Here is a 17,916-nt window from a genome sequence, read left to right as displayed (position 1 = left end):
CATAAGAAGCAGAATTGTTGAGCTCTTTGACTCTGCGTCATGAAGAACCCGGGTTATCCAGGGAAAAAAACCTGATCTTAATTACAAATGAACAATAATAACATGTAAAGCAAGTTATTATATATATATATATATATATAACACAATAACTGTAGTTCTGGTACCTGTCCATGGAGAGCTGAGCCACCAGCGTGATGTCGGTGTCGTCCCCTGCAGGTGAGTACTCGTACTGCAGGAAGTACAGGTGAACTCTGTGCACGGTGAGGCGCTCCCGCCGGAAGTCATAGCACTGATCGTCCTCGTCGAGATCCTCCAGATCCGCCTGCAGCTGAGGAGAAACCACGCAACACAGGGTCAGAGGAAGGGCGTAGACAACGTAAAGGTCTCCTAGTATACTATGAGGCATATATTATAGGACTCAGATATATACAAATATATTAAAAACATGTCTATGAAGTGTTTTGCTCAAAAGACCAAACAGAACACCCAGAACATACCCCTCTATTTCAGCCTGATACCAAAGTGCTGATTCTGGGTCTAAAGCTGCCGTGATTAAACTCCATATCGTGTTCAAAGCCACTTCAAGGGTTATTTCTGAAAGAGTTTGGAGCTCAAAGGCTTTTTCTCTTCCTTTAAGTTCCTGCTTCTTCACACACATGCTCTCTCCAGTGCAGGTTAGCTCTGAGTGTTAGCGATGCTAATGTAAACAAAGACCGTATTACTTCCAGAACACGTCGCTCATTGTTTCTGATGCAGCAACGTTTCTGATTGGGCCGTGGGTCTAAAGCCCGCCCACATTTATGGTATCACATCATATCGGACGCAAATCTGGATCAGCTCCGTTGTTCCTCCGTTTTTAGAGATGTGAGTACGGAGGAAAAGAGAGAGGGGTTTATTCTCTGACACGTCTTCTGACACACCGGGGACACATAGTTACATGTGAAAGACATCAACAAGTGCATTTTGATAGGAGACCTTTAAGATGCAGTGTGTGTGTGTGTCAGGATCTTTGATTTTAAGAAAAAGTCAAAATGTGGAGGTTTTCAGAAAAATGCAGCATTTGGAGAAAGAAGTCAGAATGTTGATATTTTTCTGAAAGTCACGACTGAGAAAATAAAAAATTTTATTTCAGGAAAAATTCTGAGGTTTTCTGAAAAAGCCGTAATTTAGAGATTTTATTGAAAATTCATAATTTTAGGAAAACTCAGCAATTTGGGAGAAATGATGAGATTTGCAGAAAAAAGTCAGGATTTTTGATTTTAAGAACAAGTGTGTACCTTCACGCTCTCGGGGCTCGCCTGGCTCGGGCAGCCGAACAGTTCCCGTCTCAGCAGGTTCCCGTCGTACTCCAGGAAAGTGAGGTAGAGATTCCTGAAGAACTCCACGTGTTTGTTCTTCACCCGCAGCTTCTTCGGAGAGTTCCAGTGGATCACCTGAACACACACACACACACACACACACACACACACACACACACACACACACACACACACACACACACACACACACACACACACACACACACACACACACACACACACACACACACACACACACACACACACACACACACACACACACACACACACACACACACACACACACACACACACACACACACACACACACACTTTTACTACACACACCAACACTGTTGCCACCAGAGAAGGCAAAAGTACACATCCTTTACTCAAGTAGAAGTACAGATAATCGTGTTTAAAAATACTCAAGTAGAAGTCCTGACTAAACTTCTTTACTCAAGTGAAAGTAAAGAGGCTTTGAAGTGTCCTTCAGTAAAAAGTACCCATAGCTAGCAGCTGCTTTAAAGAGTACCTGACCTCCCTTTATATCTATAGAACAATAAAGTCATTGTTAGCTAATGAATGTTTCCATGGTGACCAACGGCAACATGACAACGTTTCCATTGGTCCCTCTTCTTTAGAGAAGAGCAGGAAGTGATGGATACACGGATCGTGTTCCAACCAATAGGCACGCAGTGACTCTAAAGAATAATGACCACGCACCAACACACATTCAGACTAAAGTGTGTCCTTGCATGGCCTCAGATCTACTTCATATAGTAAACAAATCTCTTCACTCAGGTATTTTTCCACTGGCCCTGAAAACTGCAGTCATTAAACCGCTCTTAAAAAAGAATAATCTAGATGCTTCAGTAATGAACAATTACAGGCCCATATCAAACCTGCCATTTCTAGGTAAGATCATTGAAAAGTAGTCTTTCAACAGCTGAGTAATTTCTTGCATTTAAATATCTGTTTGGATGTGTTCCAGTCAGGCTTTGGTCCAAACCACAGCTCTGAGACTGGACCGACTGGAAAACTGGGTGGGACTTTCGGAAACAGTTTTAAATAGGTTTGAATCCTACTTAAAGGACAGAAACAACTTTGTTTCTACAGGTAAATACACATCTAGTGTGTGTGTGTGCGTGCGTGCGTGCGTGTGTGTGTGTGTGCGTGTGTGTACCTTGAGGTCGGACACCTCTGTGTAGCACTGCTCGGAGCGAGTGTGGTCCGACAGCTGAACGTTCCAGAAACACGGCAGCTGGTGCACCAGGACGGGGTTCTGCTTTATGAAGGCGTTGAAGATGTCCTGCACACACACACACACACACACACACACACACACACACACACACACACACACACACACACACACACACACACACACACACACACACACACACACACACACACACACACACACACACACACACACACACACCACACACACACACACACACACACACACACACACACACACACACACACACACACACACACACACACACACACACACACACACACACACACACACACACACACACACACACACACACACACACACACACACACACACACACACACACACACACACACACACACACACACACACCTCTTGAAGGCATCATAGATAAAAACACATATCCTCTTTCTCGCCGGTCGCCTGGCAACCTCAGGTTGTATTATATGTATTTCTCAGAGCTGTGGATGGTTAACAAAGACAGGCTCTCCGTGCGTCGCCGCTGGAGCTCAGATCAAAGAGAGAGATGGTTTCATAATGCACACGGAGAGGACAGACGTCATGGAGGACAGACGGATCGTTCATTCAGCTGCTGAGTGGCTGCTTTTGCTAAAAGACTACATGTGTATTCCTTGTATCAGTATTGACATCTGTGTGTGCAGGTTGTCCTGCAGCCACAGCCCTGCGTGGGGAAAGCTGATCAGACCTATTGAACCCAGAAGACCTCAAGATCTGATGTGTGTGTTCCCTCTGAGGGTGAAGGCTGACTCTGTGACTAAAAGAGAACAAAGGACTCATCAGGACTCAGCCGGTGTTTATGGGTTAGAGGACATGCTCACTGTGTCATCCTGTACGTCTCAGAAAGCCACGGAAAACAATATTTCTTAACGATAAAAACAGTCAAATGTTTTAAATGTGAAAGCTTATTATTGACTTTAGAAATCATGGTTTGAAAAAAGGATCTCTTGGAAAGTAAAATGAGGTTAAAAGTAGAATTTAATTTTCCGTGTGACTGACTGAACTTCGTGCAAGAATAGAATGCAACAGGGCGACTGTGGCTGCGAGGGGGTGCGGGGGGGGGGGGGTCGTCTTTCAACCAGAAGGCTGCGGGTTCGATCCCAGCCCATGCAGTCAACATGTCGATGTATCCTCGGGCGAGATACTGAACCCTGAGTTGCTCCTGATGGCCAACGGTGTGTGAGTGTTAGGTCCTGGAGCAAGGGGCACTGCTCTGAGTGAACGACATGTAGTATGTAAAGCGCTTTGAGGGCTCTGAAAGACTGTTAAAGCGCTATCTAAGTACAGTGTACCATTACAACAAAGACAGCTGAATGGTTTGATTCACATTTGATAAATAAATTCCCACCACAAAACTCTGGTGGATTCCACTTATTAAAGCAAAGGGCTTCGGATCACCTACAGGTCATGTAAAGTGCGCTGTTCCTCTCACCTGGTCGGCCAGAGACGTGCTGAGCATGCTCATCAGCTCTCTTTCTGCCGTCAGCCTCCACATCTGCTCCCAGCCGAGCCTCCGCAGACGCTCCAGGTAGAGGAGGATCACGCCTGCAGGAAATACATCACAACATGGTGTTATCTAAAGCAGTGGTTCCCAACCTGGGGGGCGCGCCGGGGGGGGCGCCAAAGATCGCAGGGGGGTGCCAAAGATCGCAGGGGGGTGCCAAAGATCGCAGGGGGGGCGCCAGGCCTCAGATGATTTGAGGCCAAATATCATATTTAGACTTTTTTTTTTTTTACATATAATTGAAACGCAATACATGATTGTCACTAAAAGCCTTGTCTCTACATTACAATAAAATATAACAAATAATTGATTAATTAATTTGAATACAAATTCAAGTTAGTATTAAAGGCATAAAAAGACAGAAATTTATAATTCTTTCTTTAATAGAAATGTTTCTTGTGCCGTAAAGTGTCCAAACCGGGCTCTTCTGGATAAGCGCATGTTTAAAACACAGTCGTTGTCCATGCCGGTTTCAGTTGGATTATTTGTCAGTTGCTCCGATCAGATCGGGCTCCTCCATTTTGTAGATTATGTACGACTTTTGAATCCACATAAACACATCGGCAAAATCCGGCTTTCTTTGAGCATGTGTTTTAAACAGTTTGATCCCTTTGTGAATTGTTTCCACTTCCGGGCCGTCCTTTAATTTCTTCATTCAGCGGGAATCCAAATGAATTAATCCTGAGTCCAATAACCATCAAAGTCGCTCCAACAGCTCCTTGATTACGCTTTCATCCTCCTTCAACAACACACTTCACACTCATCCAGTTTGTGACAGCAGGTGTAGCATTTTGAGACTTTGAAACTTGAATTACCGCTGCTGCGCTCCCCCCCCCCCCCCCCCGTGTGTGTGGGGGGGGGGGCAACTTCCAACAGGAGTCATTTGGGGGGGCTCTTGGGAAAAAAGGTTGGGAACCCCTGATCTATAGGCGCCCCCCTAATGTGTGTGGGGGTGGGGGCAACTTCCAACAGGAGTCATTTGGGGGGGCTCTTGGGAAAAAAGGTTGGGAACCCCTGATCTATAGGCGCCCCCCTAGTGTGTGTGGGGGTGGGGGGGGAAACTTCCAACAGGGGTCATTTGGGGGGGCTCTTGGGAAAAAAGGTTGGGAACCCCTGATCTGTAGGCGCCCCCCTAGTGTGTGTGGGGGTGGGGGGGGGCAACTTCCAACAGGAGTCATTTGGGGGGGAACTTGGGAAAAAAGTTGGGAACCCCTGATCTATAGGCGCCCCCCACCCCCCCCCCCCTAATGTGTGTGTGTTATGTGGCGTCACTTTGAGGAAAAGTTACCGGTGTTGAATCCTCGTCCGAGTGCAGGCCAGGGTTTGTGGTTCTTCCAGAGGTTCCCCAGGTACCAATCACTCTGGTTCTCCACCAGACCAATCACCTGCTTATCTACACACACACACACACACACACACACACACACACACACACACACACACACACACACACACACACACACACACACACACACACACACACACACACACACACACACACACACACACACACACACACACACACACACACACACACACACACACACACACACACACACACACACACACACACACACACACACACACACACACACACACACACACACACACACACACACACACACACACACACACACACACACACACACACACACACACACACACACACATTTGTCTCCAGGTGTTTCAGGCATGTTGGACAGCCGCTCGTTGGGAATGCAGATGAAGGAAAGCTAAGATAATAAACACATATATGACATTGTGGTTTTAAATGGCCTTCGTCTCACCGGTGAACTTCCTGAAGATGCCCCACAGCTCGGCGATGTCGGTGGCGAAGGTGATGTCGGTGTCGAGGACGATGACCTTGGAGAGGTCGGAGGGCAAAGCTTTGGTGAGCGTCAGCTTCATCAAGCCGTAAATACCTGAGTAATGCTTGTTGGGTATCCACGACACCTCGGACTGCGGCAACAAGAGGAGAGAAAACACGTTTATTCAACATGGTGTCATCGAAGTGACTGCTGTTATGTAGATATTGTTTGTTCTGCTTTACTTATGTCTTAATGTGTGCATATGTGTAAATGTGTTGATTGTGTATAGGATATTAGGGATGTAACGATATACCGAATATCGTGGGAAATAAACGTCCCAATACCGTCGTGAGACAAAATGTACCGCCATTTTCTTTTTTAATATTTTTTTTGTTTTAAACCTTTATTGAACCAGATGGTCCCATTGAGACCATCAATCTCTTTTTCAAGGGAGACCTGTCCAACGTGGCAGCAAGTAGGACAACATGAACATAAAACAACAGAACACAAAAATACATGGTATTTACAGGGCTACATGTACACACCTAGAGACACGGACACGTACCAACAGTATCTATATCTCTGTCAATAAGCCTCACCTTCTGTAAACACTGTATTGTTTTTGAAGCGGTGGAGAGACAATGCACAGTTTGACCCGCTGCTGTCACCCACGGTCAAAGCATATCTCTCCGTCCCACTGAGGTGGCGTTAGACTTTTTCGCTGTCCGTCATTTTGACAGGCAGGATCGTAAAATGTCCGTCATAATCCCTTATTACCCGTCGGGCCTGAACAGAGAGAGAGACCACGCTCGTGAACTGTCAGCGGGGGGCAGACCCGGCGGCAGACATACATCTCTGGGCGGGCATTTGATTTATCTGAATTGTCAACGGGCGTGATTGCACAGTATAGGTTGTCTGTGGCTGATGATTGTGTGCACCTGGTGTCCTGTGGTGTCTCCTCCCCCCTCACCTGTGTCTTGTTGTGATGATTGGAGGGTGTGTATTTAGGCTCTGTTGCCCTGTCTGTTGAGAGGGCAACACAGTAGTAGGATGTTGCAAAAGGCAGCATTAGCCCACAGCTCTCTGACCAATGAGATATTTTCGAGCAGTGTTTGTTTACAATTGAATAATAATAATAATAATACATTTGATTTGTATCGGTGCACTTTAGAAACAACGTCATCTCAAGGTGCTTCACAAAGCTAAAAGGAGAAAATAATCAAATAAAAAGATCTTCCCGCGACCCGCCTGCAGTACCTCCGCGACCCACCAGGCGACCCCGAAGTTTGAAAACCACTGTTATCGTGGATATTATTATAACCTGTAGATGTACTTTTCTCTGTTGCTTCGGCCCCTGTGTGTGACTTCACTGAGACGTGAAGACACGTTTTATTGTGTATTTATTTGTAGGTTTTGGAGCGCGTTTGAGTTGTTTTGCTGTAAATATATATAAAACCTGTTTTTGTATACGCTATGCTTTCTTCCCTCCGGTTTCAAACGTTTTTTTTTCTGTGTATAAATTCTCTGTATTATAGTTGATAGTAGAATACAATAATGATGTGGTTTTGCGAGTTAGTGCCTTAGCCTCGTTTCTGAAGCGGTTTCTCCTAATGGAAATGTTTGAGCCGTTAGAAATCTGTGTGGGAAACAAAAAGCACATTCAGCATATTTTGGCAAAAGCTCAAAGTGTGTGTTCTCTCCTCTTCTGAATCTGCAAAAAATACATTTTAATTAATTCTCTTGATTCAGAGTAATTGGATCTGCATAAGTGCATCATCTGCAAATATAATCCTCTTACAGTCGCCTCTGCTTCTCTCCACTTTAATGTGACTTAATGAAAGCTGAAGGGGGGGGGGCTGCAGGTCGGCTGCACAAGGGACTCATTGTTCAGCACAAACACACACACACACACACACACACACACACACACACACACACACACACACACACACACACACACACACACACACACACACACACACACACACACACACACACACACACACACACACACACACACACACACACACACACACACACACACTTATCCAGGCTCGTTGTTCCTTACATCCACATCAGTCTTGAGAGCCACATTCATCAACTTGACGTTAAAATAAATGATTTGCTGTTTTTCTGCTGAAGTGTCACTTGACTTTGGAGGAAAGTGTTTCAACAGCTTGTCCGACTCAATTACAGATTGTCGCTGTTAAGTGAAAAGCTTCCACACACACACACACACACCACACCACACACACACAATCCTACTGTTGTGTGTGTCAAGACTAAACTAAAAGCAGGGTGTGCAAATCTAAATCAAATATCCTGGTGTCTTTGCTTCGACCTTGCAGTGCATTTTGAAACACTCAGGAGGGCTTTTACTGTGAAAAGGAATGAAGTTGAATAGAGTGGCGCAGTAATGACTCAGCATTCACTTCCTGTTCCCTCTTTCATGGTTTTCTGAATGTGTTTTTGGTTGTAAGTCTGACATAAGGTCTGTGGTTAGCACAAGCCGAAGATATTTTTATTCTATGACATAACATACGTCAGTAAATACCCCACTGGTGCATTTAAAAACGTTGGTTGCTAACAAGTGTCTAAATAAGACGACTAAACGTCATCACGCAAGAGATTAGCCGCCTTTAGCTTAGCGGTGGTGACGTGAAGTCATGTGACCGTGCTGTAGTTCCTTTATAGCCCAACATTAGCCACCATTAGCTTAGCGGTGGTGACGTGAAGTCATGTGACCGTGCTGTAGTTCCTTTATAGCCCAAATTAGCCACCTTTAGCTTAGCGGTGGTGATGTGAAGTCATGTGACCGTGCTGTAGTTCCTTTATAGCCCAACATTAGCCGCCTTTAGCTTAGCGGTGGTGACGTGAAGTCATGTGACCGTGCTGTAGTTCCTTTATAGCCCAACATTAGCCTCCTTTAGCTTAGCGGTGGATGACGTGAAGTCATGTGACCGTGCTGTAGTTCCTTTATAGCCCAACATTAGCCTCCTTTAGCTTAGCGGTGGTGACGTGAAGTCATGTGACCGTGCTGTAGTTCCTTTATAGCCCAACATTAGCCGCCTTTAGCTTAGCGGTGGTGACGTGAAGTCATGTGACCGTGCTGTAGTTCCTTTATAGCCCAACATTAGCCGCCTTTAGCTTAGCGGTGGTGACGTGAAGTCATGTGACCGTGCTGTAGTTCCTTTATAGCCCAACATTAGCCGCCTTTAGCTTAGCGGTGGTGAAAATATGAATTTCCTGCATTCAGTCGGTGTAAATAGATTTTAAACTGAGGACTGATCCTCCTCAGCTCATGTAGCAGCAGCTACTCCTCTGATCTGATAATGTAACGCGGAGCTGTGACCTCCCGTTTCAGATTGAGCGATGCGTCTCTGCATTGATGTGTGTTTCTCTTTGATGAAGCTGCTCTGAGGTTAATCTCTTCTGTCAGATTGAGAAGTACTTTTAACTCCTCACTGCTGCTTCTGGAGGTTTGATATATGACACATCGGATTTGCCTTTCACTGATCTTGTCCTTTGCCCTTTGCTAAATGTTTTCCCCATTAGCATTGGCTATTCTTCCTGGGGTCAACTCAAACCAATAATCGATCAATTAATTCCTTAATTAGTAACACACTTCTATTAGAAATAAATATTAAAGATGAACAAATGTTCTTGCCTGTAATGACCTTACATTGTATATTTAACTATCCAGTGCAGTCAGTAAATTCAAAGGAAGTAGGGCAATGCATTTCTCTGCCAAGCGAGATGTTTACTTTACCCTTGTTTACATTTTGTTTGTTTCACCATAGTTTAAATAGACACAGTTAATTATCCTGTGTCAAATGTGTTGTAGGTAACATGAACCGTCTTTCTAACTTTTTGATTTGAAGTGGCAGGAGGCTGTGGCTCAGTGGTGTAGTGCGCTTAATTAGTGCGCTGAACTTTGATTCAGGGGGTAGCAAGTTCGAGCTCCACTGCAGGTCGTTGTGTCCCTGAGGCACTTCACCCCAAAGTGCTCCTAACACGTGACTCGTAATGTAAAGTGCCAATGGTGTCTTTGGAGAACGAGTCACTCTTTTAGTCCTATCAAATCCACTGATGTGTGTGTGTGTGTGTATGTGTGTATGTGTGTGTGTGTGTGTGTGTGTGTGTGTGTGTGTGTGTGTGTGTGTGTGTGTGTGTGTGTGTGTCAGGGTTTCCGCTCGGATTTTTTCTCGCCGGTCAAATGTCCGGGCAGAATTTATTTTACCGGACTAATTTGAAACTTACCGGTCATATTTCAATAATAATAAGAGTTGTGTAGCAGAGTTTCCGTTAGCAGGTAATTACCGGACTATGAGCAGATATGCTTCAGTTTAAAACTCAGTTCACGGGGCTCATTTTTATATTGCTTCAGTTTATAATCGTAACAGATCGAAAAATTCAGATTCATTTTTCAATAAATGATTCCACAACAAACAACATAATTATTACATTCAAACAAACTACTTGCAGTAGATGAAGTACGTTATTCACAAGTTTACATTAGGCTTGTTTGAGACTAGCGAGATCTGCGCAGACCTGTGCAGTTGCGATCAACGTCTTGCTAGTGCGTTGCATGATGGTTAGTCATTTTGTCCGACTTGCTCTGGAGTCTCGCCCACATGAGACTTTGAAATCTCGCGGGACAAAGACGCCCGCAGCCTTGAGAGCGAGGCGAGGCGAGTTGGCGCAGTTGCTCTCCACGAGCTACGGAAGCGAAATGCTTGATGGGAAACGGCTCGCTGATATCTCGAGCTGAGCGCTCATTGGTGGGTTTTACCACGTGCTGCTGATGAGGCTCTCCCATTGGCTGGCAAAAGTTTGTTGTTGTTTTGTGTCAGTTTTACGTCGCCACATCCATTCCCATTTTTCCTCATTGTTCCACAATGTTTATCATCATGAAATTAATATCTATATATTTTATACTATACTGCTTACCGTTTTCATACTTTATATATCTTAGCATATTCATACACACTGTTCATACTGCTCTCAGGCTGATATCTAGTGTATTAATACACACTGTTCATACTGCTCTCAGGCTGATATCTAGTGTATTAATACACACTGTTCATACTGCTCACAGGCTGATATCTAGTGTATTAATACACACTGTTCATACTGCTCTCAGGCTGATATCTAGTGTATTAATACACACTGTTCATACTGCTCTCAGGCTGATATCTAGTGTATTAATACACACTGTTCATACTGCTCACAGGCTGATATCTAGTGTATTAATACACACTGTTCATACTGCTCTCAGGCTGATATCTAGTGTATTAATACACACTGTTCATACTGCTCTCAGGCTGATATCTAGTGTATTAATACACACTGTTCATACTGCTCTCAGGCTGATATCTAGTGTATTAATACACACTGTTCATACTGCTCTCAGGCTGATATCTAGTGTATTAATACACACTGTTCATACTGCTCACAGGCTGATATCTAGTGTATTAATACACACTGTTCATACTGCTCTCAGGCTGATATCTAGTGTATTAATACACACTGTTCATACTGCTCTCAGGCTGATATCTAGTGTATTAATACACACTGTTCATACTGCTCTCAGGCTGATATCTAGTGTATTAATACACACTGTTCATACTGCTCTCAGGCTGATATCTAGTGTATTAATACACACTGTTCATACTGCTCTCAGGCTGATATCTAGTGTATTCATACCCACTGTTTATTCATCATTCAATTCATTCTATATGTTGTTCTGTAGATGGTGTACATTACTTTTCACTTCACTGCTTGTTGCACCTGGTTAGAAGCTAAACTGCATTTCGTTCTCTCAGTACCTGTAATCTGTGCAATAACAATAAAGTTTAATCTAATCTTGAGCAGGAACAAATGTATTTACTTAGTACATATCTGACATTAACGATTAAACACATTTGTGCATTCTTTATAAATGCAAACCGAGTCAAGCCGACTCCGGAGGTGGCGGTATGCACCTTAAAGTTGTTTGCAATCCGCCAAAAAACCGAGAGAAGAAGAAGAAGATGAAGAAGCCGTCTCCGAGCTGTCCGACTTCAGGCGAGCTTTTTGAGACCTCCCCCGGCTGCGATCGGCTACTCTCGTCTACTTTCGAGGCGAGCCGCAATGTGTCTCAAACAAGCCTAATAACTTTGAATAACAACACGGGAGAAACGGATCCTCTCTCTCTCCCTCCCTCTCTCTCTCCTGATAGCACGTCAGTTTCTCATGCAGCTCCTGCAGCTCGCTAAACAGAGGGCGGGGCTTCAGGTGATCCTGCAGAGCTGCGTGTCTCGGTCAGACTCAGCAGCTGATCTGATCTCTCTCTCGCTCCGGTTACACTTCACTCTCGTTTATGTCCATATCGATCAGATGCAGCTCTCCTGATCGGCCTTTATAGAGAGCACCGATCAAACTATTAAGAGTGAATATCGGCCGATAATGACCGGCGGCCGATCGATCGGAGCCTCCCTAATTATTACCAGACATTTTGACCAGCAGGTTTTGAATTTACCGGTTTTTAATACATTTTACCAGCTAAAAACCGGTAATTACCGGCTAACGGAAACCCTGGTGTGTGTGTGTGTGTGTGTGTGTGTGTGTGTGTGTGTGTGTGTGTGTGTGTGTGCGTGCGTGTGTGTGCGTGTGCGTGCGTGTGTGTACCTTGAGTTCGTCTGCATCGTAGAAGCTGACCTGCACCGAGGGAACCATCCAGGACTGGAACAGCGAGCTGAGGATTTGATGTGCCACCGTGTCGGTGATGAAGTGGAAGTGGAGAGGGTTTCTCCTGAGGCCCAGAAAGGAAAACACACCCCAAGTCAAGAGGTGATAATGTTGGACTGACACAGCTTCTTCTTATCTGCATAGCAGTCTGTTGTTTCTGTACTTATAAGCATTTGAAATTAAACATCAGTTGTCGTCCTCATATCAGCCGCACATTGAATATGTTATGTTTTAATATTTAAAAGCTTGCATTAAAAGGAATAAAAAGTAGAGTTTATTAAGTTAAAATCAAGAGAAGAAGGGAAGCAAAGTGAGTTTTTATTTATTTTATAAATAGGACAGCTGTCTCTTCAGTGTTACAACTAAAAGACTACATATCAGTAGATCCTTTCTAATAGCGTTGAGAACGGTTTACTTTCATTACTCATCAAACCACATTACTTTGTTTATGATAAATCATTAAAGCATTTGTCATCTAATAAAATGTATGTCTTTCAGTTGATTTGATTGCCTCACTGAAATATGTTCATACAAGTATTGGGAATGTTTTATTCCCTTATTTTTCAACTATCTCTAGTAAATATGAACTGAAATACAGACAGTCCATCATTTGACACGTTTTAAATACGGGATTTTGACCTTTTATTGACAGGAATAAGGTGATAGAGAGGTACGATATGACAGTGTTATATTAATTTGAAAATACAAAAAACTGAGTAATCTCGTGTCTAAAATCCAGGGCGTGACTCAAACTCGTCTTTGAGGTTAATTGACGTGCTATAACAACTCTGCTCTCATTGAAAGTTATTTTTTCCGGATTGAAAGGCAATTATGCTGCCCAGGGTTTGACTTCTTTCAGGTTCTGCAAAACCGATTTATTTTATTTAAAGGTCATCTTTTCGTTTTCAGGATATTTCTATATTTCTCTGGTCCGCTAACATTTAGGAAATTCCAAGGCCAGTAGAATAAAGACCTTTTGAGCTTTAAAGAGAGAGAGAGGGAAAGAAAGAAAAATAATTGAAAGGTACTTTATAGATTCAGGGACGGGGGAACTAAAGTTCAGCATTAAAATGTTTAATATTCCTTGTCAAATGCGAGATATTAGAGTCAAATATCTGTTTTTATTGTGGAGCCTAAAGTCCATTGATAGCAAAGGGAGGAAGAATGACATCAACATCTTATAATGATAATAATATAAACCTTTTTCTATTCTATTCTAAACCTGTGTTACTTAGCGGGAAATTAATTCATGTTTTCCTTTGCATTTTAGGAAATCCACAAATAAGGAAAAAGAAAAGGAAACAATAACAAAATTGTTTCTTTTTGAAAGTACATTTCAGGTTTAAAATGGTCAGACTTTGACCAGACTTTTTACCGGTAACAGTCCAGTAAAGTCTGTAATTCTAAAATATCGACTACTATCAAAAGCAGCTAGCAGAAATAGCAGATAGCAAACATATTAGCTACTGGAAATACCGGCTAACATAAATAGCAGTTAACAGAAATATTAGCAAATGTAAATAACGGCTGACAGAAATACCAGTTTGCAGAGAAATACTGGCTAACAGAAATACCAGCTAACAGAGAAATACTGGCTAACAGAAATACCAGCTAACAGAGAAATACTGGCTAACAGAAATACCAGCTAACAGAGAAATACTGGCTAACAGAAATACCAGCTAACAGAGAAATACTGGCTAACAGAAATACCAGCTAACAGAGAAATACTGGCTAACAGAAATACCAGCTAACAGAGAAATACTGGCCAACAGAAATACTAGCTAATGGAAACAACGGCTAACAGAAATATCAGCTAACAGAAATACTGGCCAACTGAAATACTGGTTAACAGAAACACTGGTCAACAGAAGATAATATAAATAACGGCTAACAGAAATAGCAGCTAACGGAAACAACGACTAACAGAAATAGTGTCTAATGGAAATACGGGCTACAATAAAAAGAAGATTAAAGCAGCTAACAGAAATACTTGCAAACATAAATACCAGCTAAAAGAAATACCAGCTCACAGAAATACTAGCTAACTGATAAAGCAGCTAACAAAAATAACGGCTAATAGAAATACCAGCTAATGGAAATAACGGCTAACCGAAATACCAGCTAATGGAAATAACGGCTTACAGAAATACCAGCTAATGGAAATAACGGCTAACAGAAATAGCAGCTAACAGAAATACTACCTAATGGAAATAACGGCTAACGGAAATACTAGCTAATGGAAATAACGGCTAACAGAAATACTAGCTAATGGAAATAACGGCTCACAGATATAGCAGCTAACGGAAACAACGACTAACAGAAATACTACCTAATGGAAATAACGGCTAACAGAAATACCAGCTAATGGAAATAACGGCTAACAGAAATAGCAGCTAACAGAAATACTACCTAATGGAAATAACGGCTAACAGAAATACTAGCTAATGGAAATAACGGCTAACAGAAATACTAGCTAATGGAAATAACGGCTAACAGATATAGCAGCTAACGGAAACAACGACTAACAGAAATAGTGTCTAATAGAAATACCGGCTAACAGATATAGCAGCTAACGGAAACAACGACTAACAGAAATACTAGCTAATGGAAATACCGGCTAACAGATATAGCAGCTAACGGAAACAACGATTAACAGAAATAGTGTCTAATAGAAATACCGGCTAACAGATATAGCAGCTAACGGAAACAACGACTAACAGAAATACTAGCTAATGGAAATACCGGCTAACAGATATAGCAGCTAACGGAAACAACGACTAACAGAAATAGTGTCTAATAGAAATACCGGCTAACAGATATAGCAGCTAACGGAAACAACGACTAACAGAAATACTAGCTAATGGAAATAACGGCTAACAGATATAGCAGCTAACGGAAACAACGACTAACAGAAATAGTGTCTAATAGAAATACCGGCTAACAGATATAGCAGCTAACGGAAACAACGACTAACAGAAATACTAGCTAATGGAAATACCGGCTAACAGATATAGCAGCTAACGGAAACAACGACTAACAGAAATAGTGTCTAATGGAAATACTGGCTAACAGAAATAGCAGATTAAAGATATAGCAGCTAACGGAGATACCGGCTAACATAAATACCAGCTAATGGATTGAATGGGTAATGGAAACTGTGGCCGTTTCTCAATCTCGAGGAAACTGGCTTCCAAGACAATATTTCAAGGATACTACGTCATCGAGTGCCGCCGAAGGACTGTTCCAATCTCCAGCATACTTGGAATTCCACCGAGGCCGCGTACTTCGTTTGGAGAAATGTCGAGGCTGCACATGGGCAGACTTTGCGTCCTTCAAATCCCCACAATGCTTTGCGCATGATATCAAAATCTCACTCCAGCCAGGTGCCCAAAGTTGGCAACCCTGCTGAAGGAAGTGACTCGGAAGACATGTGCTACCAAGCAAGCATCCTCGCGATTGAGAAACGGCCACTGTCCTTAACGCGTCTCTGTTTGTGACTCACCTGTGAAAGAGGACGGACTTCACCAGCGTGACCACGTCTCTGCTGGCGTTGTGACCGGCACAAACGCACGCTACGTGGATCAGCTGCGGAACAGAGGATGAGAAAGAGAATCTGAGTTAAACAAGAGCGTTTTTCACTCCATCCGTCTACACTCCTACCCTCGGGGTGTTAAAGCTTTCAGCACATGTTCACAGCGTCCTTCCCTCATCCTTATTTTTGGCAGATCCAAATGTCAACAACCAATCTTAACACCTCAAGTTGTGAACGTCGACTGTGAATCTAAAAGAACATCTTTTACTTTGGGAGCCAACGACGTGGTGTGACATCCCAAATGGACGACTTTAGAAACCCTGAATTAAAGCAACGTGTAGTCTTGTATTTGTTTAAGGTACAGAGACATTGTTCTTATTGGTGTTGAAGGCAGCACCGAGGTGGTGACATATAATATTAAATAATAGAAACAAATAGTAAGAGATAAAACCATTTTATTAGAAATTAAATTAAAACGCTATCCTTCACTTTGTACATTATTTAAATGTCAACATAACTTTTCCTAACACCTAAAGTTGTGAATTGTTGCTTCTGTGAATTAAAAGGAACACTTTCAGAGCCGTTAACTTCCCCTAACCCAGGACGCTCGCTCCTCTCTGATGTCAAATTCAATATTTAGCCTCTCAGATATGGAGGATTTCACGTTACTTGAAATTCAGCGGCACACAAGTCTTTGAAAAGTTGTAGCTCAAAGGATGCACACAGACTTCAAAGAGCGAGCGGGTTTTACTCAACCGGCTTCATACATTATAGTTTCTATGAACTGCTGGGAAACCCTGAGCTTCTTGAAACATATATATATATATATATATATATATATATAACATAATAAAGGGATATATTAACTGACAGCAGGGCTTAAGGCAACTGTCAGGTCTGTCCCACAATTAAGGAAGGGATAGACAATCAACTAAAGGCAAGGGATGGAGTGAAAGGACAATGTAAACATTTAGCATTAAAAGTGAGATTGTAAATAAGCAGCCATACAAGGTCAGACAACAATGCAAACCTGTACAAACTATGCCACGTGTATTTCCTTATTTCATTCTCCCCTTTTCACCCATGGGATATTTCCCTTCTGAGGGACTCACTGTGTTTCTACTGGAGACATCTGGGTCTGACTTTAAATTACCCCAACATGCCTGCTTTGGAAACCATGATTATTATTGTTGTTGTATCATTACTCTGCAGAGGTTGGAAGCAGTGGAGTACAAATACTTTGTTACTGTACTTAAGTACATTTTTCTGGTATCAGTACTTTACTCCACGACTTTTTACTTTCTACTTCTCACATGTTGAACTCAAATACCTGTACTTTCTACTTCTTACATGTTGAACACAAATACCTGTACTTTCTACTTCTCACATGTTGAACACAAATACCTGTACTTTCTACTTCTTACATTTTCTTTCTTTAGTTTTAATGTGTGTTTGGTGGCGTGCTCATTATTATTTAGAGTCATTGCATGCCCATACTTCTTTACTTTTACTTGAGTAAAGAAGTCAGTTCTTCTACTTTTACTCGAGTATTTTTAAACACGAGTATCTGTACTTCTACTTGAGTAAAGGATTTGTGTTTCCTGACCTCACACTTCTGGACGGGAGGTGATCGAGGACACTCGGTGTTGTTCTTCTCCTCCGCCGTGTTGTCTCCGTCCTCTGGCCCCGTGTCCGCCGACGCCGCCCACTGCTGGTTGCCGTAGTTACCGTCCGGAGGCTGGGCAGCGGTGCCCTGTGATTGGCTGAGCTGCAGCCGGATTTTA

General features: G+C 42.8%; 1 protein-coding gene across 2 annotated transcripts in view; it reads right to left on the bottom strand.

Annotated features, from left to right (window-relative positions):
• large2 (LARGE xylosyl- and glucuronyltransferase 2) overlaps positions 1–17,916 on the bottom strand; it is a 29,460-nt gene that overhangs the window by 3,940 nt on the left and 7,604 nt on the right. Inside the window, exons 2-10 of one of the 2 annotated variants that reach the window (XM_034076797.2) lie at positions 17,739–17,916; positions 16,103–16,185; positions 12,541–12,664; positions 5,851–6,022; positions 5,352–5,456; positions 3,992–4,104; positions 2,485–2,610; positions 1,278–1,433; positions 165–328 (exon numbers count right to left, since the gene is read on the bottom strand). The exon at positions 17,739–17,916 is cut by the window's right edge and continues 106 nt beyond it. In XM_034076797.2, coding sequence (XP_033932688.1) covers positions 165–328; positions 1,278–1,433; positions 2,485–2,610; positions 3,992–4,104; positions 5,352–5,456; positions 5,851–6,022; positions 12,541–12,664; positions 16,103–16,185; positions 17,739–17,916 — 1,221 coding nt within the window. The remainder of the gene's footprint in view (positions 1–164; positions 329–1,277; positions 1,434–2,484; positions 2,611–3,991; positions 4,105–5,351; positions 5,457–5,850; positions 6,023–12,540; positions 12,665–16,102; positions 16,186–17,738) is intronic. The other variant, XM_034076799.2, reaches the window with a different exon arrangement.

Source organism: Pseudochaenichthys georgianus, unplaced genomic scaffold (genome assembly GCF_902827115.2).
Source record: "Pseudochaenichthys georgianus unplaced genomic scaffold, fPseGeo1.2 scaffold_1041_arrow_ctg1, whole genome shotgun sequence".
Classification (NCBI taxonomy): Eukaryota; Metazoa; Chordata; class Actinopteri; order Perciformes; family Channichthyidae; genus Pseudochaenichthys; species Pseudochaenichthys georgianus.
Note: the sequence above shows the minus strand (reverse complement) of the source record. Positions and strands in the feature narration are given on the sequence as shown.